This window comes from Strongylocentrotus purpuratus, unplaced genomic scaffold, assembly GCF_000002235.5.
Source record: "Strongylocentrotus purpuratus isolate Spur 01 unplaced genomic scaffold, Spur_5.0 spur5_scaffold_1, whole genome shotgun sequence".
Taxonomy (NCBI): Eukaryota; Metazoa; Echinodermata; class Echinoidea; order Camarodonta; family Strongylocentrotidae; genus Strongylocentrotus; species Strongylocentrotus purpuratus.
This window is the reverse complement of record NW_022145594.1, coordinates 24289050-24313505: the sequence shown is the minus strand read 5'-3', so window position 1 is coordinate 24313505 and position 24456 is coordinate 24289050. Positions and strand designations below refer to the sequence as shown.

Sequence of the window (24456 nt, the reverse complement as noted above, 5' to 3'; positions counted from 1 at the left end):
GATTCACACACGGTTCTATATTAAGGAATTTGGGAACAAATTGCATTTACATAATATATACTTTTTTGGTTTAGACAATCTGTATTGGCATTATGAGGGGGAGAATGTTGAACTAATCTCTCAAACCCTTATTCAGGTGTCGGACCTACTCAATACAGATATCAAGAGATTTTATATCATTTACTTTTTTTCATTGGTTTAACACACATGATGATTTAAAACTAGAAGAAGAAAAAAATCGTTAATTTTCGATTGCAGTGCGGCTTTTGTCTGATATTTTTGTGTTTGTTTGTTTTATCAATTTGTTGTTTCAGATTTTTTTGATTTTTTTTTATTGTACAGACGGGAGAAACATAACTCGACTGTTTTGGAACGAGGGTGAGCCAAGCAATACCAATAGCGATGAGGGCTGTATAGAAATCAGACAAAAAATACAACAGAATGATTGGAATGATAAAGACTGTGAAAGCTTTAACGGATTCATATGTCAATTTAGTGAGTCATACCCAACATAGAAAGAAATGTTTTAATTTCGTATTCCTTATAAATGATGTCGTTGATTCGGGCAGTACCGACACAAGACACATGGGCCTCTTTCGCCAGGCACTCAAATAGAAAGAAGTAAAGTCCTAACTATTCGTATCTGACTTGTTGAGAATTCATTTTGCATTGACTTTTTGAGTTCTTAATACGATACTAAAATATAATATATGTTAAAGGTAAAGACCAGTTATGGTCATGCGATTGCATTGGGAAAGAAACGTTGTGGAATCGATCAGAAAAGGTTGATCATCTAGCATCTAGCATCTGCAAGGTTCTGGAATCATCAAAATGATAAGAAATTTGGCCCATTCTTTGTAAAGTTACCAGCACTATACACAGAAAGATGTATATGGGACTACCCTATATCTCTCACAGACCATGAGAGAAACAAATTTACCAAATATATGAATTAGTAGGCGGTTTTCCGGCAAATTTTTTATCGTCATCTATTAGTCAAAACATTCTTTCACATGATTGGTAATGAGAGCTTCCATTTCATTTTTTGAAATTGGGGCGTTTCCAATACTGGTCTTTACCTTTAATAACTCTTTTTTTTTTTTTACTATATTCTAAAATGGCCTACCGAGAATATTGTCAATTATTCTGATAAGAAGAGTTTCATCTCATTCGTCACTTTCCTATTTATATGCATGTGAATGAGATAGAAGGCCATTAATATAACCCCGAGTATCACTTTTGAGATATGTGCGAACATTTCGATGACGTATCACATAATCTGAACGTGCATTGTATAGCTTTTACAAAATGGTATTTCAATTACCCTGAGATGACTTTTCGAAAACTTTGTCACACATGTTCAGATGAAAAAAGCATCAGGATATATATATATATATATATTATCTTTCTGTCTTCCCAATAACCCTATAAAATTTGTGTTCACTCATCGTTTCTATACATAGATAGTTCAGCATGCTCCGGGAAGTATTTGGATACACACATCCACCGGGTGCTGTACCGTGGAGACTGTTACCAATTCTTTGATGACAGCTTTTCATGGGGTGATGGGAGGACTTATTGTGCAGAAATGGGTGGACACCTGGCTGAAATCCTTGATAGGAGCGCCCAAGATTTTATATCCGACGAGGTGAAGACAGTTTACGGAGATACCAACAAGCAGTGGTGGATAGGCGGACATGTGAATGGTCCGGAAGAGCCACGATCATGGTTCTGGATAGACAGTGAGTAGAAGTTCTGAATTGAATCAAGCACCATATCATACACACACAAAAAAAATATTGCATTTAATTGCTCTGATTGAAAAACTCTGTACGAAACTTTGCGTTTGTGTTTGTGTGTGTGTCTTATGTCTGTGTGTGAGTGCTCATTTTAAGTTCTCACACAAAATTTTCTGATAAATAGAATTTTGTAGATGTAGAAATAGTTTCGGACATACCACCGTAGGTTATTTTGGACCAACCGAGTGAAAAAAAAGACTTTACTGCTACCTAACCATCTGTAAAAATAGGATGTTGAATTCACTAGACTTGTGGGATGGAAAGTAGTAAATAAGTTACTAGCAAACCATCTGGGAAGCCCCTCTTTTTTGTGATCACCTGAACCATAGCAAATCGGGATAATTTGCCCATAACTGTGTCTAATAAATAAGTAATCGTTCGATTAAATTCTTTAAAAAAATGTCATCCAACTTCTTCCAAAACAATGACAAAATATTTTTGTTTCAGTGTTATGATTGAGAGAGGGAGGGGGCAGGTAAAAAGTACATAGGGAATGAATTGCAGATCATTTCAGTGAGCATGTCATCAACCTTGGGTTTTACTATGGTATTTTATATTTTTCTACAGACACAAGAATTTCAACTACCCAGTGGGCAATTGATGAACCGAACGACTTCGAGCAAAAAGAAGATTGCGTTGAACTTTCCAACTCTACCGATTTAAAATGGAATGACGAGAACTGTGGCAGTGCTAGGCGCTATGTCTGCCAGTTTGGTAACAAAATTACTTGTATTATTTAATACAGAAACCATACGAAACTGTGTCTAAATATTAACAATTTGGACTGTTTAGTGGCGGTACAATCACGACAATGAAGATAAGAGCATTTGCTTTACCAAAATGGCCCGTGTCATTTACAACAGTAAAGATTTCATGTTCTTTTCCTTCCTCCAATTAAATTCTCGAAGCATTATTGAGTCAGAAATTAAATGTAGATCATAATTTCGAAGATGAAATCGGATTTTTTTCTATTCCGATATAAACCGCAACTTAATGCTTTCAATCCCCCTCAGTTTTAGTGATAATAAACCATTTCATATCATCAGAATTGTACACCAAATTCCCATAAAGAATTATGAGTTCTTTGAAAAACGATCTCGGATTAATTTGATTTATTTGAATGTCATGACCTATTACGATAGGGTAACCTTTGGAATAGTTAGTAAACGCAACTTCGATAATTTTGTTTGGCGATTATAAATCCTTAGCATATATAATTTTTGTGATAAGAATTTCAAACCTTTAAAGTTATTATTCCTTTATAAATCTGTTCACTTACACATTCATTTATGTTTTTTTATATTTATCTATCTATCTCTGTCATATTTAAGTTGACAAGCTACACGGGTTTAATGGGTTTCTTTAAAAAGTAATAACAAAATAATTACAAAGTCATTGACATCATGCCATCCAAAGGACTTTCGATATTATCACCTTTGCTTAGCTCAGGCAACAATAGCGATCATAAATCCAAAGAGGTACTAACTCACCACTCCTTGGTCGAGTGTAGCAAATGTATGTTAATGTCTTCGCAAAAGAATTTTGTGCTATGGCAGGTATTCGAACCCCATACCTTGTGGTTCAAAGTGCACCTCCACGTCATTATTACTATTATTATAAATTGAATAATATATGAATAATGAATACAAGCACGGCCTTCAGAAACATGAGAATGGAATTATACAACTTTAAATGATCAGAAAGAGAGATAGTGGTTGGGTTAAAAGTGGATTTCAATTTACTGAGGTAAATCAGAAAATATATCAAGTGGTGTTTATTTATGATGACGTAAGAGTAATACGCTTCGCGTTTTTTGGGGGGCAAACAGTTGAGATTTATTATAAAGTTTGTATTAAAGACGCAGCAGTCTTTCATGTTTGTTTATGTTTGTGTTTGATTTAGTCTACCACATCAAATCCAAAAAAAAAGCTTTAATAGGGACCCACATTTACGTTACGGTATCCACTTACTCTCCTATAGGATTGCCGTCTTGTGGGGATCCTGGGGAGCCTCTTCACGGATCCAGGACTCCTTCTGACACCTCCACCTTTCTAGATGGAGCGACCATAGAGTACCAGTGTGACCTGGGATACGAGGTCAAAGGTAGTACATCCGCTACGTGCATGCTGAACGGCAGATGGGATACAGAAAGACCCGTATGTGAAGGTAGGCTTTGTGACGAGTCGTTCTTATTATCGACAAAAATGAAGGAAGGACGGGTGAAAACCCGTTCCAAGGATAACACTTGTAAACACAAGTTCAGAATAGAATCGAAATTGCATATGGTTCTAAACAAATTTTATTCAGCAGGTTAGATAAAAAAAATAAAAAAAACTCTATCTTTAGGCCTACCCTACTGTAGGACCTATGATTAAAATGTGCAAACATAACAGTTACATTATTACGTAATTCGACCATGATTTCCATAGTAGATGTATATACAACCTAAAACAAGTGCCCTTATTTCTTGAAAGTCTTTGTGATTAATTTCTAAAAATCTTCATATATTTGTGATAGATGTAAAATGAGTAGGCGTGTTGTCAAAATATATATATATATACCTAAAGCTATGACTGAAACTTTATTTACCGGGCGATACATGCTTCTTAAGATTCTGTTTTTTTTTTTATTATGACAGGTGAGAATCAGTTCTGGTCAATTAAATTTTATATGTATCTGTGATAACTAGCTCAAAAACGTAACAACTTTCGCCTTTCGCAGATATATGTATATCACAACACAATGATATGGTTGCTGCACATATTTCTTATGTTATATGTGTGTTAGAAAAACAGTTGCGCTAAGTTATTTGAATAGATTAGAGTAGTTATAGCAGTGAGTACCGGGACGGCCATAGGTTTTGTACACGAATTTTTTCGTACTTATACTATTTCTAATTGACTCGTGTACATTAACTTTGACATGGTCTATTTTCGAGAAAAAACGGACTTATAACACGCGTGTCTATGGGGTTTTGACGAGGTCCTGACTTTTTGAATTTAATTAGGGATTTGTCATTTTGGACTTGTAAATTTTTTCGATAAAAACTGACTTATAACACCCGTGTCAATGGGATTGTGACTTTATGAATTTTACTTAGTGACTTTCTCTGTTGGACTTAGTTTTTTTTCAAGCAAAAAGTGAATTACAACACGTGTTTCTACGTGAATTTTGACATTTTGAATTTTACTTAAAGATCTTTAGGAATTATTGACTTTTTGAATAGTGGATAGGTATTTTATTTGTGGAACTGACTTTTAACACGAGTGTCTGTGTAATTTTGACTTTTTTACTTTCTTTCTACCGGGATAATTTGTGTTTTACTTTCTAAGGAACGTTTACAACGCCGTTGTAGGTTGGATCAATATCTATTGTTCGATCAACTAAATAAAGGAACGTGTATTCGGCAACACGGGGAAGTGTATTGCAGTCTATGTGTATAAAAGGTATTGACTTTGTATAGGTCTAGTTTCTTTTGTATTTGAATTACCTCTTTTCAACAATAGAACCGTCGTTTCTTATTGATCGTGTATTGAGTTTATGAACCTCTCAACAGCCTTTCGACAAATGAAGCTCGTTTTATTCCGCCCTGTTCGTTCCGTCGAGTTCTTTGGACTTTCACACAACACTTTGATACTTATAGTTCAGGGCTATGTTTGGACTCTCTCAAAACATCATCAAAACAGATTTGAATACACAGATAACAATTGCAATTTAGTCATGTTACCAGAGAACAGAGATAAAATATACCAAACATTTTTAACTAGAGAAATAGAACCCAAGTCACATTATTGTATTTTTTCATCGGTAAACAAAAAGTTAACACAATTGTACAGCAAACATACACGCCGTAAATCCGTAGTTTAGCGTCGTAACATGCCGTAACGCCGTATATAACGCCGTAACGCCGTATCGTTATATCCACAACGCATTTGACGGATCATTCATCTCTATGCTAAATCACCAAGTTTTCTAGAGCACCCACTCTCTTGTTGAGGTTTAACACTCTATTATTAACTCCGTAACTCTATTTCATACTTTCACCATCTCGACTCTATTTCAATCTCGACTCTATTTCCATACTTTCAACATCTCGACTCTATTTCACACTTTCACCATTTCGACTCTATTTCACACGTTCCGATCTCGACTTTATTCCATACTTTCATTAATCTCGACTCTATTTCCATACTTTCACCATCTCGACTCTATTTCCATACTTTCAACATCTCGACTCTATTTCATACTTTCACCATCTCGACTCTATTTCATACTTTCAACATCTCGACTCTATTCATTCTGGACATACTTTGTATGTTGTACGACTATTGTGACGTAGAATACACACATCCATGAAATAAAACACTATGTAGTACATAATTATATTTTACTTTATTTTACTATATTTTTTTCCGTTTCAATGTGGACAACTTTATGCAAAACCAGATTTGAATACAAAGATAAGAATTGCTATTTAGTCATGTTACTAGGGAACAGAGATAAAATATACAAAACATTTTTAACTAGAGAAATAGAACCCAAGTCAGATTATTGTATTACTTTATCGTGAATATGTAAAAACTGTTAACACAATTGTACAACAAACAATTAGTGTTTATAAATAAATATCTTTAAAACATAAAACACAACAGAAAGTGTTTTTTTTTCTCAGAAAGGTTGATTGATGTACAACATGTTGAAATAGAGTAAATTTGTCATCTATTATTAGGGTTGTCTACGAAGTGTTCTTTTTCAGGGTGATGTCAAGCCTTAGTTGTCGCTTCCATCTGCACCCTCCGTCTCCGTCTCTTCTTCACTATCATCGTCATTCTCATCCTGATACTGGAATAACCCCTCGAATTGTGCACCGTGTCTTGCTAAGACTCTTTTCACGGCTTTCCAAAGATTCATGCCATTTTCTACTTTTTCCGTGAGATCAGACATAATTTCATCATTGATGTCAGCGCTTCCAAGGTACACATTCTGCTGCAAGAAGTTGGAGTAAAGATCGAAAAAGCTGCGTTTGACAGCCCATAGAACTTTCACGTGAGCCTTTTCTTTAGCTTCTTCTTCATCCATACCATCGGAGATATATTTTTGATATTTTTCGTCCCTGAGGTCCTCGGTGTTTGCCATGACCTGTTCTAACCATTCTTGATAAGCAGGGTTGTCCTCAGGTTCTTTCATGTCAGGTGTCTCTGACTTTGACGATTCATCCTCTCCTTCACTTTCTGAATCACTTGTTTCAGATTCATCGCTAGATTCTACAACTCTTTGCTTTTTAGAGGGTGGTTCGGAGTAATCATCTTCACTAGTTTCTTCACCAGCGTTGGAATTTTCAGTCTCGTACCCATGGTCTTTCATATCAGGATGTACATTCTGTGCGTGCCTCTTCATGTCGAACTTGCGACTATAGGTCTTATCGCATAGTGAACAAGCGTAACGCTTGGACATATCGAAAGTGTTCGTGTTGACTCGTTGATGTTTAACTCGGATTTGATTCAAAGGAAATTGAATCTGTATAATTATAGTTTTTCATTTGATATATTTTGTTATTTGATACGTAACGCCGTAGATAACGTCGTAAATCCGTAATGTAACGCCGTAAATCCGCAGTTTAGCGCCGTAACATTCCGTAACACCGCAATGTAACGCCACAACGCCGTATCGTATTATACACAACGCATTTGACGGATCATTCAGCTTTATGCTTCATCACCAACTTTTCTAGAGCACCCACTCTCTATTTATGGTCTAACATTCTATTATTAACTATTATTCATCTCAGCTTCATGATCAATCATTATTTTTTTTAGAACATCCAGTCTATTGCATCTCCCCTGTATACACCTTCCTCCTCCTCCGAGAAGAAAAAAGAAAACTTCGAGAATAATTATGTAACAGAGATTTTACGGTATTACATGTGAGTAGATAATTATGTCTTTATTCCTGTTGCTATAAAGCAAATGTGACTTACTTCTTCTTCTTTTCCATTCTTTCCTTCAGCCTGATCAGTTAGTTTAACCGTGCATTTAACCTATCGAGTTGACTTTGTTAAATGGTACAAATTAATTTGTACCTTTGAGATTCCCAAATATTGTCATACGTCCTTATTTGAACCACAAGTTCATTGTCCATAGTTTGTGTTATCACCATAAAGTCATCATTTTGAAGATGAAAAAGTTCACTAACTAGATCGTATTCTTCTTGCATTTAATTGCTTTCCTGTATAAACCGTGTAAGTTGTTCGTCCACGGATGTCGAATTTAAATCTCAAATAACGATGTTGTAAAGATCGCTCTCACTTGGAGATGATGAAAATTGGTCATGTGCGAAAAATCAACCAATGGTATATGACGAAGGCAAAATCCAGAGACTTGATTGAAACCTTGTTCTATCGTTGAATATCTATCTAGTAGTTTTTCTCTGCTTTTCCTTGTTTCCTCTTTGCAAAATATAGGATGATTGAACTATGAATTCGTCTTTGAAGCGCCTTTGGTTTCGTCAACAAAATTAATGTAAAAGCATGGTAGAAATCTTGATCCTGCCATTTTTTAGTTGAAGTGACATAAATAATCATCCTATACTTTTATAACTGATCACGTGCTATTCACACTAGATTTCACCGAATTCACAGTCCAATCATCCTATATTTTGCAAAGAGGAAACAAGGAAAAGTTAATGTACACGAGTCAATTAGAAATAGTATAAGTACGAAAAAATTTGTGTACAAAACCTATGGCCGTCCCGGTACTCACTGCTATAACTACTGATTAGTGATCACCTTTAACAAAGCTGAAGCGAATCAAGGTGATTGCACTATTTGAGACTCTCTGCTAGTAGGGACTGATGTTGTGACTTGCTGTCAACATTTATTTGTTGATGCCTGAAATGGCTTTTATTTACAATCGCGCAATATATTTGTATGTTTTAATCCTTTGTTCATTCCTTTTACTTTAAGCCGCCACATGTCCAAAGAACCTTTGAAGTGGACAATGTTACCAACTATGTGTATTTTTTAAAAACCTTTTTCATCCCTTTCATCTTAAGCCGTCATGTGTCCAAATAACACTTTTGAAGTGGACAATGCTACCGACGTGACCGTTACATCACAGGAGTATCGAGGAGTAGCTGTCTATACCTGCTCACCGGCATACCTTCCCGATGCTTCCCCTGTTAGTAACTGCCAGGCCGATGGGACGTGGAGCAATCCGAATTTTACCTGTTTTGGTACGTATAATCTTATCCTTTAAGTGCCCAAAACAAGTTACAATAACTTTGATAAGCTATTGAAATCATGGCATTTGATTGGCTGAGAGAACATTTGTGGTAGAAAATTAGCATCTGTTTATTGATAATAGGTTTCTTAACTCAGAATAAGTCACCTAAGGCTCTTTCAGAAATTGTTGTTGCTGCTAGATTGTTGCTAGATTGGTTAGACACTTAACACTTAAAGACTGGCCTAGACATACGTCATAAACTCATATATGCACTTTGCATTCTGACTATTGAGATACAAGAATACAAGCCTAATTAAATAATTCGTATCGAGGCATTCCACAAAGCCGGTTACATTACATAAATGTCCTTTTTACCCTGTTTAAGTATCCCCGAGTCTTTTAAAAATCTTATAACAAAATGGTGCTTCTGAACTTAGGTATGTGCGTCACCTTTAACTTATTGCAGCTATGACAACACCACCTACAGAGCCCCAAACTGGCCCCTTGAGTACGTCTTCTAAACCTGATGCTTTGTCGTCTACTTCTCCTTCTCCTTCGGCAGGTAAATATGAAATCGGGATTGTGTCCCTGAGTATGAATTTTGTTCCACTATGAACATTGAGAAAAGTCATTTATATCTAAAAAAAAAGAAGAAGATGTGTATAGGAGAAATGAGGTCTCAACTAGGGATGACAGATAAGGACTGATAAAAAGAAATTTAAAAAAACACGATCGAAAAGACTTTCGTAAAGCCAACCTAGGTCGATTTCACTAGCATTATCCATCACCTATTTTAAATGAGTGAACATTTCATTTGACAATTTACATGATGTATGACAATATCCGAACATGATATCTTTTGTATATACAGAAGGGTTTTGAACTAATTTCACTCCAGCCTTTGCAATCATGTCGCAAGTACAGGTCCTGGCGGTCCTGGGGAAGTGTAAGGGCTCATACATTTGTTGTACAATCCCCCCAAAGCACTTAATATATTAACATATTCAAATTCTGTTTACTTAATATCGTCGGATAGGTGAAATATCTACACAGCCTTCTGAAGGTGAGCCGCAGCCCAAGCCAAATGTTGGTAAGTGTGATTAAAACATTATCAAGAATGTGGTCAGAGTTGGTTAATTACATCAGCACAGTTTGTACAAACCATTGTCAGTCGGTGTGTGTAACAGAGTGTCTAAGCTCTGAGACTACACAGAATGCATGGTCTACTCCACACCATTAGTTTATTATATTAAATATTCACATAACATTTTCTCCATTTTTTTTTCTCAAGTATTTCCGGAATTTCTGTGTGAAAATCTAGCACAAATTAAACCAAAATTGCCACATTTCGAAATTTAAAAAAGAGTAGCAGCTGGGAACTGGTAGGAAGAAATCATATTTATTTAAAGGACTTAGAGATATTAAGATGAACAAAGCGCTATTTAAAACCATAACTTTAGTAGTAGAAGTGGTATTAGTCATATTGTTGTTTTTGTTGTTGCAAATAACATTGCTATTTTCGTCTGTTTGTAGCCTACTTTGACATACCGAATAGCTGTACTTCTGCACCATAAGCAGTGTATTCGTAATGGGTACGAGCACTTACAAGAACCCAATTTTCGATCTTTTTACACCATTATCGTAGTAAGTTTTAAAATCAAATAATAATATAAGGAATATTTAATTTGAAAGTTTAATGGGTCATTTGTTATTTTGCTTCGCCCGTTTTTTATGTATAAATATAAGCTTGATGTTATATTCTTTACTATATTAGGGTAAAAATGACGTATTCATTGTGTATAGTTGGTCTTCAGAAGCTAAATATTAGGCCACGTATGAATAGTGATTTTATTTCTTTTGTATCCATTTCTCTCACTTTCTCCTATTATCAAGCTGCCATTGCTGGAGGTATTTCAGCGACTCTGATTGTCATTATATTGCTCATCTTAGCTGTTGCTCTTGCCAGAAAAAGGTAGGTAAAAAGCCAAAACTCGAAACACCGTAATATCTGTTCTATTTCTAATGATTTGCCACTTTTCTTCTTATTCTGAATCGCGTCACACTTTTTTAATGTACACTAATACATGACATTGAGAAAATTACCCTTTTTTGTTGGATTAGTTGAATTGCAATATGGTAACCAGGTATTACCTTTTTTTTGGGGGGGGGTGGGTTCATTCCGTTTACACTAAAGAACTTATTATCTTAGCCACGGAGAAAACTCGTCTTATTCAAATACCAATATCAAAATATCTTTCGACATGTCTTCATCTGAGACAAGCATAATGAAAGATAATACCTTTCGTGGATCAAAATCAAAATTCCGATAATTAGTTGAAGAAAGCTATAAAAAAAATTGACAGGTCGTAAAGGACTTATGTTCTTTATTCTGATTCGATGTAGCATTATTTCATATGAGAAATTAGGCCTAGCTTATTTGTCAAACCCCTGAGCATATTTCTCTCGTAGATGGCGCGAAGCCCCTTGATTCACCTTCGACGAAAAATATACTTCATGTCATTTTTATCCACTAATTTCAATTTTGTTTATAGATTTACTTTCACGTTAATCTCATTCGATATAGCAATATTTCCAGTCTTATTCTATCACTTTTACTCATGATTTAATCTTTGTTTCGTTAATCTGGATAAAGTTTAATAAATAATTGCCAAATATGCACTAACCTTTTATCTCGATAGCCATTGTAATGAGAGGAACAATGATGGCTTTCTCATTGCTGAACAATAGATGTCTATGTTTCTCTTTTATCCCTTCGTTAGAAAAAGACCTAGTTCGAAAAATGGCCAAGAGATGATCTTAGGAAATGAACAGGATTTAAAGCCAGAGGCAAACAATTATTCCATAGTCGACAATAGAAAGCCTGTGACAACAGCAGGAACAGACAATAGGGCCTTTGCAGGAGACACCACGGGGAATGGTCACGTGAATGTGATTGTCCAATCAGAACCAGAAACAAGAAACGCGCCATCTGAAGATGAGACTCAATTTGTTGGCGCAGATATAGTGGAAAACGCTCTCTATGGAGCAAATGAGTCGGCGTCAGGACAAGGGTCTCGAGATGGCACGCCGAACGTGCAGTTGCTTGGGGTTGCTGCGAGGTATGTCGTCACTGATGATTTGCCGATCCCGAATGTACAACTTGAAGGGGCTTTATCCAAGTCCATTCCGACATATGGGCGGGTCGATAAATCTCAAAGCCAAATGGTGGAGAATGAACTGTACGGAGAAACCGACGGAAGTGATAGACACCAAATGTATGAAAAAACTGGCATTGACCTCAAAGACTCCCCTAATTTGCAGACTGAAATGAACAGCGCCCCTAACGATGGTATGGTTGATAACGAGTTGTATGCCCTTTCTCCTGATGATGCAACGTACCAAGAGGTCGAGGAAAATGGCCAGGAGGTGATATTTGAGGAGGACAATGACAGCATGATCGACAATGCTTTGTACTCCGCCTCTGACGTCACAGGTCACGTGGGCCGTGAAGGCGGAACGGTCTACCAGAACGCCGAATATCATGACGTTCCAGATTATCTGGCTGATAATGAGTTATATAACATGAAGTAACTTCGCAACCCTCGATTGCCATGACAATATACATGTATATAAGTTATTTTACAGATACTAATAAAAAGCTTTTAGTTCAATGAAATTAACTGAGAATTTTGTTAAGTACACAAATATATATATATATATATATATATATATATATATATATAATACCATGATATTGTCATTAAACCTAGTCAGTAAACGTGACGATTACACACATTATCATTTATATTCGTCACCAACATTTCCAATACATTCATTAAACGATATATGCGGGATATTGGAATATATTCTTTGCATGCATCAGGCTTAAACATAAGTACAGTGTGCCTGAAAAAAAATACTATATCATTTATATTCGTCACCAACATTTCCAATACATTCATTAAACGATATATACGGGATATTGGAATATATTCTTTGCATGCATCAGGCTTAAACATAAGTACAGTGCGCCTGAAAAAAATACTATACCTATTTATTCAAGTCTTCTTTATACAGGGTGGCCCTTTCAATAACGAGTATTGCTCTTCCATTGAGTACGACCGGTATAGATCAACATATACAGATAACACAGAAATATATAATCTTTACAATCTGTATTTTCAATGTTTAAATGTTATGCCCTGCTTTGGTCAATCCATTGCATTGTTATTGGTCATGTATGCTATATTGTGATATATGTCTGTATGGTTATGATGTATTTGTACCACTTTCCCTTTGATTTTGGAATAAAGAATTCAGTGTAAATAAAGTGTAAATACGTTTGTCTACTGTTATTGTCAATACATTGATACATGTATAGATTTATACACTCATCATTGAAAAAGGGGATTTTCAAATAAATTTTTAATATAAAATTATCTTGCATACATCAAAATAAACATAAATTAATCATTTTAGGATGATACGCATTTATAATCATACCATTTATGCACAATTGAGGATACCCAGTTAACAATAAGCGAGTCTCTGCATAGTTACACAAAATGAGGCATCTGGCCATTCAAATATATGATGAGCATTGCAAGTATCCTATGGCTCGTCCACGACCCTGGGTGGAAAGGACAGGCATCTCGACTGTGCTTGTCAAAACTAAATTGTCCCGAGAATATAGTTGACATCCAGAACTAAATCCTTCATTGTCTCTTTGTTTTTATCGTTAAGCAATTTGTTTTACACATGCACACGTTCATTTAAATTTGAATTGTTACTTGGTCTATTTTTGCAATTTTCTTAATCAGACATTCTAACTGTTTAAATGAATGTGCCCATATAAGCATGAAAGTTCTAAACTTGATCATACACTGTCGCTCATATAGTTGGAATATTTTTGTTTTACCCCAATTTATGGAATTATTTTTAAAATAATTTATACCTGTTAGATCTAGATAATAGTATACATTCTCAGATTGTATTGAATAATGATTTGCCAATGTGTGTTGTGCGTGCTGGCTAAAGCATGTGTTTGCTACTTAGCTTATCAACTAGGGGACCTACGCCCTTAAATCATAAATGACAGTAATGAGGACAGTACGCCTCACAAAAGGGCACTAATGTAGCACATCGACACGGTTTTGATCCTGGGGCCTCACAGTTACGAGGTCATTGCTTTGTCACTGAACCATGACTGTACGCAGCGGGGGCTAGAATAGGGGGCAGTTCCCACAAATATTTTTTTTTAAATAAGAAAATGCAATAAATTTTCAATAATTTGTTCAAATTTACGTTCATTATGAAAAACTTTATGCAATTAAGAGTGTCCACTTTTTTAATGAGTTCAACTATTTTTTCATCTAACTAATTAAGTGTGTTTCGTAGTCTCGGAGTCCTGACAAGGATCACGAAAGCGTCCCAAATAAAGGAAGAAACCAAGAAGTACGACCGCGTCATATGTTATCGTTTCTTTCATAATGACGGGGGATAAACGCCTTCCCCCAACATAAGAATATCTTTAATGTAATAATATTATTTAGGAAAACTCCATTGAATTACCCTGAAATAAGACTAAAAGAGCTAAAATGAGGCCCTCAGATTATAGCCCAGTAACTTTTAAAAAAAAATAAGTTGGACCTATATTCTTATTCAATTTATCCATTAAAGTCGTAGACGGTTATGTGTGTCAAATATTTGTGCATCATTCCCACATAGATGGCCCAAAGCAAATTGATTCATACTCCCCCCAAAAAAGAAGATGATCATGGTCAGTTTCCCCCTAAATTTCGTATTTTAAGGATTTTGATCGTGAAAAAATGTTTGCTTGAAGTTCAAGTGTGGGTGAGCCACTGTATTGTATTACTGACTTGGGAATAAACAGACGTTTTTTTTTTAATGAACTCCTGCTTTTGTATTCCTTTGTTGCCCCAACCCCTACAGCTCTGTGTAAATTTGCATCTATTTGCAAACACTTATCGACATTTTGTCTAGATTATTCAACTATTTTATTCAACCCAAAGGTAAATAGTGTTATATAAATGTATTATTTAGAAATCTAGCCATCTGATTGGTCAAAAACCGGCAGCATTTTCAAATCTGTTTACAACAAGAAAATTACCACGGATCCAAAGGAATGTTTAACATTGGTATTATAAATATAGAATGTAAAAAAAAAACATAAAGTATGAACAAAATGAAGAAATTAAAATCTAAAATGTCACAATGCATAAGTGAACATACTTACGTGATATCTAAGTGATAATAGGGACATTTAGATTCGCACGAAGACAATGGGGATTGCTATGATCGACGTCCTTTTAATGCACTGCCTTGAATGTACGTCACACGTATCAGTCCACGCAAATCTAAAAGTCCTTAATGAAGGAGAGATAATCGTAAACAGAGGGATACCTGAGGCAGGCGATTCAATCCGCGTTCCTAATGTGCAATGTGCATGTTTCCGCTTTTACCTAATCCGTATCTAAATCTTACCTAAAGTGTGTTATGAAGTTTCTCAATACCATTGAGACGTATTTTATAAATATTGCCAATTCGATGTGAATGTCGTATTTATGTTTTCTAATATCGATACATATTTTGAATGTCGGACCCCTTTAAAAATAAATACTCCTTAAAAGCATGTATTATTAGTTTCAGAATATTTTATTAGAATTGTATAGATATTTTGCTCTTTTACAACCATCAATGTACACTTTTTAATGTTTCTAGAATTAGCCAAATTTTGTATTAAAAGTGGTATACCTTAATGATGACGTATATCTAATTACATAACTTTTTCTGCAGCAACCAGGCCTAGTTGCCAATTTGAAGTGCTCATCCAGGAATGAATGGAATTTCTTTTGGGGAGATATTGTTTGAAATTAGTCTAGTCTTCTTAGATATTGTATAATGAGGAAACATAGGATATATTAAAAATAGGAATAGTAGGTCCATCTCACTATTATTACTCGTTCCTGTTAGCCATAATTCGTATATTACCATTCCATTTATTCATTTTGTTCAGTAACAATTTTATTTTCCACCCTTAATCCATACCAACAGGTATCGACGTTCCCAACGCTGTTGCAATAGACTAAGAAACGGACCAAATCTATTTTCCATAAGGTGTGATAATCATCTGATGATTATCATTATTTATGATTAATACATGAGAAAAAAGTAATGCAATTGAAGAGTACAGAGCTAAAAAAAAAAAGAAGACTAAAAAAAAAGCCTTTTAATTTAGGAATTCTGAAACATTTTGTTTAGTTTTCTTAAATGAATTTACTTTACAGCCCTGGCACCACCTGACCAAATATATATACAGTGCGTCCCATGAAAAACGAAACCGAGAACGATGTTTTATCATAACTTAATCATAATCAAAATTGATAAATGACACATATTTGTAAAGCTTAGATCCTCCTCTTTCGTTTGATGCAACTCATATGATGCATTTTCATATTACGTATGAGTGATGAAAAACAATTTAAAGAGAGGAAACCAAAACAAATTTGGCGGATGGTATCTGAATTTCAGAACAGAAAAAACACATTTCGAGACAGTTCATTTTCTGCCCTTTCATATGACACCTCAATCAGGAAAAATGAGCCAGGAATAACAAAATTTGCTTTGTTTAAAGTAATGTTTGCACTGGCTGCCTGCCGTAGAAACAAACAGAGTTGACGCAATCGAATCTTTCGTCTTCTTTGTCTCCTCTTGATTAACTCTTCATAATGCCTGAACTTCAGGGTTAATCCAAATTAATCAGAAGGGACTGTTCCTATTATTATCATAATTATTATAATGCTCTTTATTATTATTATTATATATTCACTATTACTATTTCATAATTCTCATTATACTCTTCGCGTGTCTCATCTGAAACTCCTCATATTTTAGGCCTGCTCATGCAAGTGCTGGATATTTCAATGTTATTTTGTGTGTGTATGTGATTGGGTTTGCAATGAAACATGCACGAGTCTGTTCTTGTAATTTGTATGCATATAATGTGAAGGTGATTCACGTTTTTGTATGCCCTACCAATGTAAGTTTGCTGTAACCTTAGTGACATGGACTGATCAATTAAATAATGTTTACCCGGTCGTCGTGACAATTTTTTTGCCATGCCCTGCCCGTTTTAAACACACATTAATTTTAGCTAATATAAACTCGATAGCATTTTGTGTATGCACAAGAGAAATAGCAAATGCTAAGTTACATGGAACCGTCTTCTTAAACACTGGCAAATTATTATTCAATAAAATCTGAGAATGTATACTATTATCTAGATCTATTAGTAATAAATCATTGTCAAAATAATTCCATAAATTGGGGTAAAAAAATATTCCAACTATATGAGCGACAGTGTATATCACATTGATATCATGTTCGGATTACCTAATACGTCTTGGTAAATTTTCGCACATTTCAAAAGGTGAAGGATTTGCCTGAGGTGGATTTTTGTATTGGTACAGTAAAAACAGTTATGTTTTCATTTTGAAATTCACTATTTGCCCGAGGTGGATTTGGAGAAGGAATAACAACAGATTTGACTATTATCACTTTAATGTGTAGGGTTTTCCTTTTTATTCAATAAAATTCGGGAAAAAATTCATACAAAATTAATTATTATACGATTCAGCCAGTCAAAAGTTGATAGTCAGAAAATACAAAAGAACATATAAGTAAGACATAGTACACTACCACTTAGCAACAAGCTTACTGGAATTTCTACTTTACATGACTTGAACATTTGTTTACTGTCACTGCAATTCACAATTTACTCATTTAAGCAATTTATTGCGCGACGTCCAAACATATATCTTAAGTCCACATAAGATTCTGTCCTTCATATAGCCGCACATATAAATTTAAATATTTCTGCTTTGTGTAAAGGTCACTCTATGGAATTAAGTCCGTGCATGCCATTGAAAACTTGAATTTTTCATGGAGAACAATCGTACTGATTTAACACTTACAAATTATTTAACACTTTAACACATTAAGAACATATCGAAACAGTACAAAATCAGATAATGAAAATAATAATGATAATCGCATTTCTATAACGCTTATTACTACATTTTCTCACCTCTTTACATGTAATCATTGTTACCCATATGATTGGATACAATTTCTATTTCCTACACTATATATAGTGCGCGTTCTACACTGTTCTGGCGAATATCCTCCTTGGTTCTGGGGAGCATTACGGCAAGATTTCGAGTTTTATTGATATAAACCATATAGATATAAAAGATAATACATTAATGTTGTCCAAAACCTGATATATCATGTTTAAAATAATGGATTAGATAAAGAAATAAACTTTAACATTTAATATTTTGTTGACTGTAGAGAATAATGAGAAGAATAACAAAACAAATTGGGCAAAGCAAGCATAAAAACAGGCCCCAAAAAAGCATATAACAATAAAATTGGTATAAAATTGGAGTGTTTGGTGATTAAATGGGGAAACTTTGCAAAAATCATATCAGAAAGCGCTTTAGTGCTTTTGAATAAATTGGGTTTGACAGGAATAAGTCAAACCAAAGTTTTGTTTGCTTAATTGATTAAAGCAAGATAGTTTGAGGACCATGCTAGCTTTGGAAAGGGGAAAAAAAATCATTAAATTACAGACTTGGGAGAGATATTAGGGACCAAAGGGTGGATGTCCACTCGTCTGCATGAATACAGCGGTGATCGTACTTTATTTAAGCTCATTCAGCCAGAAATCTGATGATTGGGTGGGAGTTTACATGACTTTAGCGAAGACCGCCATTACAAGAGACACAGATATAACCACAAAGCTCGCCTGAAGGCCTCCTGCACTGTTACAGAGTTCATCGGTACAGGTGCAGGCAGCCACGCTGGAATACGTGGGGTTGGTTCCAGTGGCCAACTTGAAGAGATCGTACTGAGCTTGGGAGAAACCTACCACACCAACATCCTCCAAGATTTCATCGGCTTTGGCGGACTCTTTGGAACATCCATCCATGCTGGTAGTGGCCGCAACGTCCGTACAACCTCGAAGGGTGAACGTAAAGGTCTCAGAACTCAGGGCCCCATCCAAATTGCCTAAATTTAGGGGATTAGGAAGAAGATTGTAATATAATGTTGATGATCATGATATCGGTATTAATAACAATAATGATAATGATAATGATATCAATAAAAAATATTTATAGTAACAATAAAAAGAGTAATAGCAGTATTTTTAGTAGTCGTAGGAGTAGTATAAATAGTATAGTATAGTAGTAGTAGTAGTAGTAGTAGTAGTAATAGCATTAATATCAATATCTTTGATGATAATACCTTAAACGATAATAATAACAAAAATATAAAAACTATGACAATTATATTTCGCAGCAACGTTGATGATACTACTACTAAAAATACTAAAAAATAGTAATGATATTAGTAGTAAAAGTAATAATAATAATACTACTAATAATGATTATAATAATAACATTAAAATTGGGGGGGGGTAAGAGGACACTTTTTTTTTTTTGTGTATTATTATTATTATTATTATCTTTAATTAAAAAAAAAATAAAAAAATCCAAAAGGGGGGGGGGGGTTTAGGGAAATTTAGGGGGGTTTACACACAAAAAATTACCAAAGGGGGGGTTTAACCCCCCCCCCCCCCCCCCCCCCTGTGTACGCGCCTGCCCTAAGGGGCAAAGTACAGTATCCACATCATCAGATCCCTCGATGACTCTTTACATTGATCAACAAAGTTCTGAGAAGATAAACACTTTTTCTTTTAAGAATAAATCATATTTTCACGATTTATAGTGGGAGGTGAGAAAGAGTTAGGAGACCAGGGGGTGTTTCACAAAGATCCTAGTTGAACTTATCTCTTAGTTGGACTTAACAAATATGGAAAGCCGTTAGCATCCTTGAAAATATTTTGTGAAAGTTATTTTAAAAGGAGTAAAATGTTGATTCAAATCATTCATAATTTCTATTATCGAGGAGATTTCATTTTCTTGATGTGGAATTTATGAAAAGCCTAAAATATTTGAATTTTGCTTTTGAACATATTTCATTATAATGCTACAAATGGCTCACCATAATATTTAAGTCCAACTTAGAGTTAAGTTTGACTTAGAATCTTTGAGGAACACCCCCAGTGTTTTTCTTTGAAAATTCTTTTACGTCGATTTACCTGCAAGCTCTACCTTTGCACATTTGGTTGTATTGGTTTCACAAGTTGTTTTTGCAAGAGTATCGGCTCCACAAGTACCAAGGTCGACACTTTGGTATTCAAAAGAGCCACAAGAGTAGCACTCGAGGGCCTGGCCTAATTGGAAGAAAAAGATATTACAGGAATAAACAGTGAATAATTAAGCAACAAGTATTCGGTATACATTTTGTATAGATGCATAATTTGTCTTCAGATTATATGAAGGGGTAAACCGCGGCGGATTTTTTTTTTTTAATAATCTTTTTTTTTTTCTCCTTCAAATAATGACATAAGTGTCATGCGCTTCACATTTATGTATCTCATGACACAGAGCTCACTAAATAGGGTTTTTGTTTGCGCGCAGGTGCCATTATTATTATTATTATTATTTATTTACATTTTTTTAACGCGGTGGTTTTCTTTCCCTGTTTACCGTGCATGTCTAAGCAATCCTTAATTCTTAAATTGAATATTACAATGTTGGTTATGCACAAACAATAAAAAAGAAAAGAAAATTGGAATCAAATTATTGATCTATATATTTCCTTTTAATAAATCTAATAAACATCCTGTCAGTAGAATCACAAAAGAGAATACATCATTACGCACGCACACACACTCCCCCCTCCACACATAAGGGACTATATAGGGACTCATTTCTTAATATTTTACGGCTGGGAATTTATTATACATCTAGACTATATAGGCCTACATCTCTTATAATACACCATCTTATACACCATCTTATAATATCAGCTTTATTATGTTACTTCTTTTATTGCAGTAATTCTTACCTGAGAACTACATGTATGAACATCACAGCAATTCTTAAGCTGATATTATTAAAGCGTTTTAGAGGTGTAGATCTATAATTAATTTCTCAATCGTAAAATCTTTAGAAATGAGTCCCTATATATAGCGGCCTTGATGACGATAAGGCCTATATCATTGATTGCCAGAATAGTTTTAACTTAGTGCTAAGTAATAACTTTTTTACAGCAAGTGAAGGTCGATGTAATTCATTCGAGCTGCACACAATTATGTTAAGTGGATGGTACTTTTTAAATTACTTTTCTGATGTACATTGAGTACAAAGGAATATGTCGAATTTATCGATCAATTTTATTATTTGATGTGAAGGATATCCTTTTTCTTTTTTCTACTACCATTGTTAAAAGGATGAAAAGTGATCTTTATCACTGATTGAAAAATGTTTTTATAAGCTGGATATAAATAAATGATTCCGTGAAACGTCTAAAACTTCGAATTTTCACCCGCACGGCTTCATCACGATTTCCTTTCTCTTGTTGTAATGATAATCATCCAACATAGTAACTCAATGCAGTGCACTTAGCGCAAAAGCGATACTAACGCAACAACGCATTAGATACCCAATAGTGTTTAGTAAAGATTAAAGAAAGAGAGAATACGAAGAGGGGAGACAAATATCGAGTGGAAAAGGGAAAATTGAAAGGATATCGAAAACAAGAGAAGGGAGAGGGGAAATGGAGACCAATGGAAGGGGAAAAAGAGAAAGAAAGAGAAACTTAATATAACCAAAGAAGCTATAGGGAAATGGTAACAAGAGGGCGGATGAGGGTAATAGAAAGGGGTAGAGAGAAAGGAAGAGATAAAGAGAAAAATAACCACAACAATTATTATATATATATATCATACATTCATTAAAACCACAGTAGGCCTAGGCCTATATATATATATATCATATATATTATATATCATATTTACGATAACTTACCAATTTCAAAAGAAAGGCAGGCGAGAAGACATACTCCGATGATGAAGGACTTCATAGCTGAAAGACAAAAAGGATAGGATTTAGATCATAAATATCACGTATTTTTAATATATGTATGATATTGCAAATTTGCAATGAAGAGAAGCTTTTCACATTCCACTTAAGCAATAGGTTTCTCGCTAAAAGGTAACAAATTACTATTATTAAGGTTACAGTAGGGTTTTTAACAAAAGCAAAGTCAGCTTTTCATATTGTTTAATAACGGAGATGTCGATTATCAAACTTGGAGAGTGTAGATCGAGCATTTGTTATTGTTATTTATTACAACTTTGAAATTACGATTTTTGAAACTACAAGGTAATTGTTAGCCACAACAAATGTTGTACTACGACATTATAACAAATGAAACTGCGTGAGAAAAACCTTATATAGTAATATATACATAGTTATAAATAACTTGTACCCTTCTTCTTTGTTTATGTAGTGTTAAGAGTACTATGTCCCGTTTGCAGGCCAAAAAATGAAAAGGTTAAATTCCATCAGCATTTGAAAGTAAATACTAATTTAGAACTTTCCTATAAAAAAGGGGGGCTTGAAAATGTCTTTAAGTGGAAAAATAACGACTATTAGTTGTCGAATAGACTTAAGAGCTATAGAGCCTGTAAGTAATAGTCTGATTTTCAGACCCTTGTACCGAATGGTCGTACGTTTTATGCAGCGCAAAGATTCATTTACAGCTCATTTTATGTATGTTATTACCAAAGAAGAAAAAAAGCCAGTCACTCACTCAATAGTGTCTGACAGTGAAATTTAGCAAGTAAACAGATTTCCTTGCATAATTTGAATATTAGGACACTGCTAACGTTTAAATTTCACAGATAGGACATACATGACATATTCATATTTCATGCAAAGTTCTACAGAATCTGATGTTGGGTGCAAAAGGGACATAGTATCTTTAACAAAAAGTGATAAGGCCTAATCATAAAATAAAAGTGCCAAGTATTAAAATAATTTCTAAAGAAGTCCGATGAGTGACGAAAGCTTTAACATAAATACCCTGCGTCATCTTTTGCTCGCATACATGTATATTATGTATATATAATATAATTATATATTTATATAAACATGTATATATGTATATACATATAATAATATACATATATATATATTCAACTATCATGGCATTTAATCTATTATCTATTTCCCTCTTCCTCCGACTTTATTTCTACATTTTATATCTCTGTTTCTTTTTTCGAAAACAAAGTCATTGCCTTTTTTTTGGATTGAGGACAAAGACTTTTTGAAATACATCATTTCTCAAATTTCACGTAGTTATTCAGGCGTTTACTCTCATCCCGGCTATTGTAATACTAAGAAAGTACATTTCTTACCGACAAATTGTTGATATCAAATGACAGTTGTAAGAAAGAGAAGAAGTGCGGGAACAGATGAAGTTGTTTTAATACGATGCTGCTGACACAAGTGACGCGGTGATCAGTATACTACCGATTTAAATACTTAACGCTGCGCGATGAAAACGCCCTTAACGAAAGCATGAAATTTCAACCAATGGTCTTGCACGTTACGTAAATCACGTACCTCGGGAATGCTGACAGTTGTCATCGCTATTTTTAGAATGTATGTAATTTATCTGTGCTAATAATATTTCTGACAGAAATTGATTTCCATCAGACCTCCTTAATGTTTGAAGAAATATCTATTCAAAAAAGGGCTTGTTACCAGACTTACGTACACGCCTCTGCTGTTGCTAGGTATATATTCCCCAGGACAAAGTTGTCGGATGAAGCTGCTGTTTGTTTGTTTATTTTGCCTTTTGTTCATGATAATTAAAATATTATGTACGTGCTGTATATTTTGAGACTGTATAGTACTTTGTCATTTTAATGATGTAATCGTAGACACATGCACAGCCCAAGACAGCCCAGGAGGGCTGGGAATGTGAAATTGAGTTAACGTTGTCTTTATAAGTGAACATGCGTTCCTATACCTAATTCTCTTCCTACTTTTTCTTCCATTTACCATTTTTTGTTTCCTATCAACTTTCTGTTAAACAATATCTAATTTTCATAATAATACCTAACATTTTCTCTCAGTAACTGTATAAACTTATTTTGGGCGTTCCCAACTCAAGCTATGCATTTCGGGTTTTCGCCTCCTTCTGTTATCTGAATCATTTACTGTATACTCAATGAAATGTTGAAATCATTGTTACATATGGTAGGGGATTGTACAAATACATGTTTGTTCTCATCGGAGGTTTATATCAAGTGTATTTTCGATCTAGCGCCATTTTTGTCGGGCCTAAATGTCAGTTTGGGTCATAACATGTTTGTTGTGCTTCAATTGCTAATGATATTTGACAAAAACATGTTACACATATTTTCAATGATGCTCCTTCGCGTCCTTTTCCAATTTGGTTGCGTGCATCCCATGGGCTGTATGAGCTGTAAACAT

General features: G+C 34.6%; 3 protein-coding genes across 3 annotated transcripts; 2 read left to right on the top strand and 1 right to left on the bottom strand.

Moving 5' to 3' along the window:
* The first annotated feature begins 1588 nt into the window (after positions 1-1588).
* On the top strand, positions 1589-4481 carry LOC105436687 (C-type lectin lectoxin-Phi1-like). Its single transcript, XM_011662508.1, has 4 exons — positions 1589-1742; positions 2367-2513; positions 3780-3965; positions 4438-4481. The coding sequence occupies exons 1-4, from the start codon at positions 1589-1591 to the stop codon at positions 4479-4481; spliced, it is 531 nt and encodes a 176-aa protein (XP_011660810.1).
* Positions 4482-8854: 4373 nt separating this feature from the next.
* LOC105444763 lies at positions 8855-12715 on the top strand. Its single transcript, XM_030978631.1, has 5 exons — positions 8855-9029; positions 9486-9581; positions 10056-10109; positions 10913-10991; positions 11800-12715. The coding sequence occupies exons 1-5, from the start codon at positions 8855-8857 to the stop codon at positions 12608-12610; spliced, it is 1215 nt and encodes a 404-aa protein (XP_030834491.1). The 3' UTR covers positions 12611-12715.
* A 4866-nt stretch (positions 12716-17581) lies between these two features.
* LOC115918211 lies at positions 17582-23431 on the bottom strand. Its single transcript, XM_030977871.1, has 4 exons — positions 23373-23431; positions 21979-22035; positions 20205-20339; positions 17582-19111 (listed from the first exon to the last, which is right to left on the bottom strand). The coding sequence occupies exons 2-4, from the start codon at positions 22031-22033 to the stop codon at positions 18789-18791; spliced, it is 513 nt and encodes a 170-aa protein (XP_030833731.1). The 5' UTR covers positions 22034-22035; positions 23373-23431; the 3' UTR covers positions 17582-18788.
* Positions 23432-24456: the final 1025 nt, after the last annotated feature.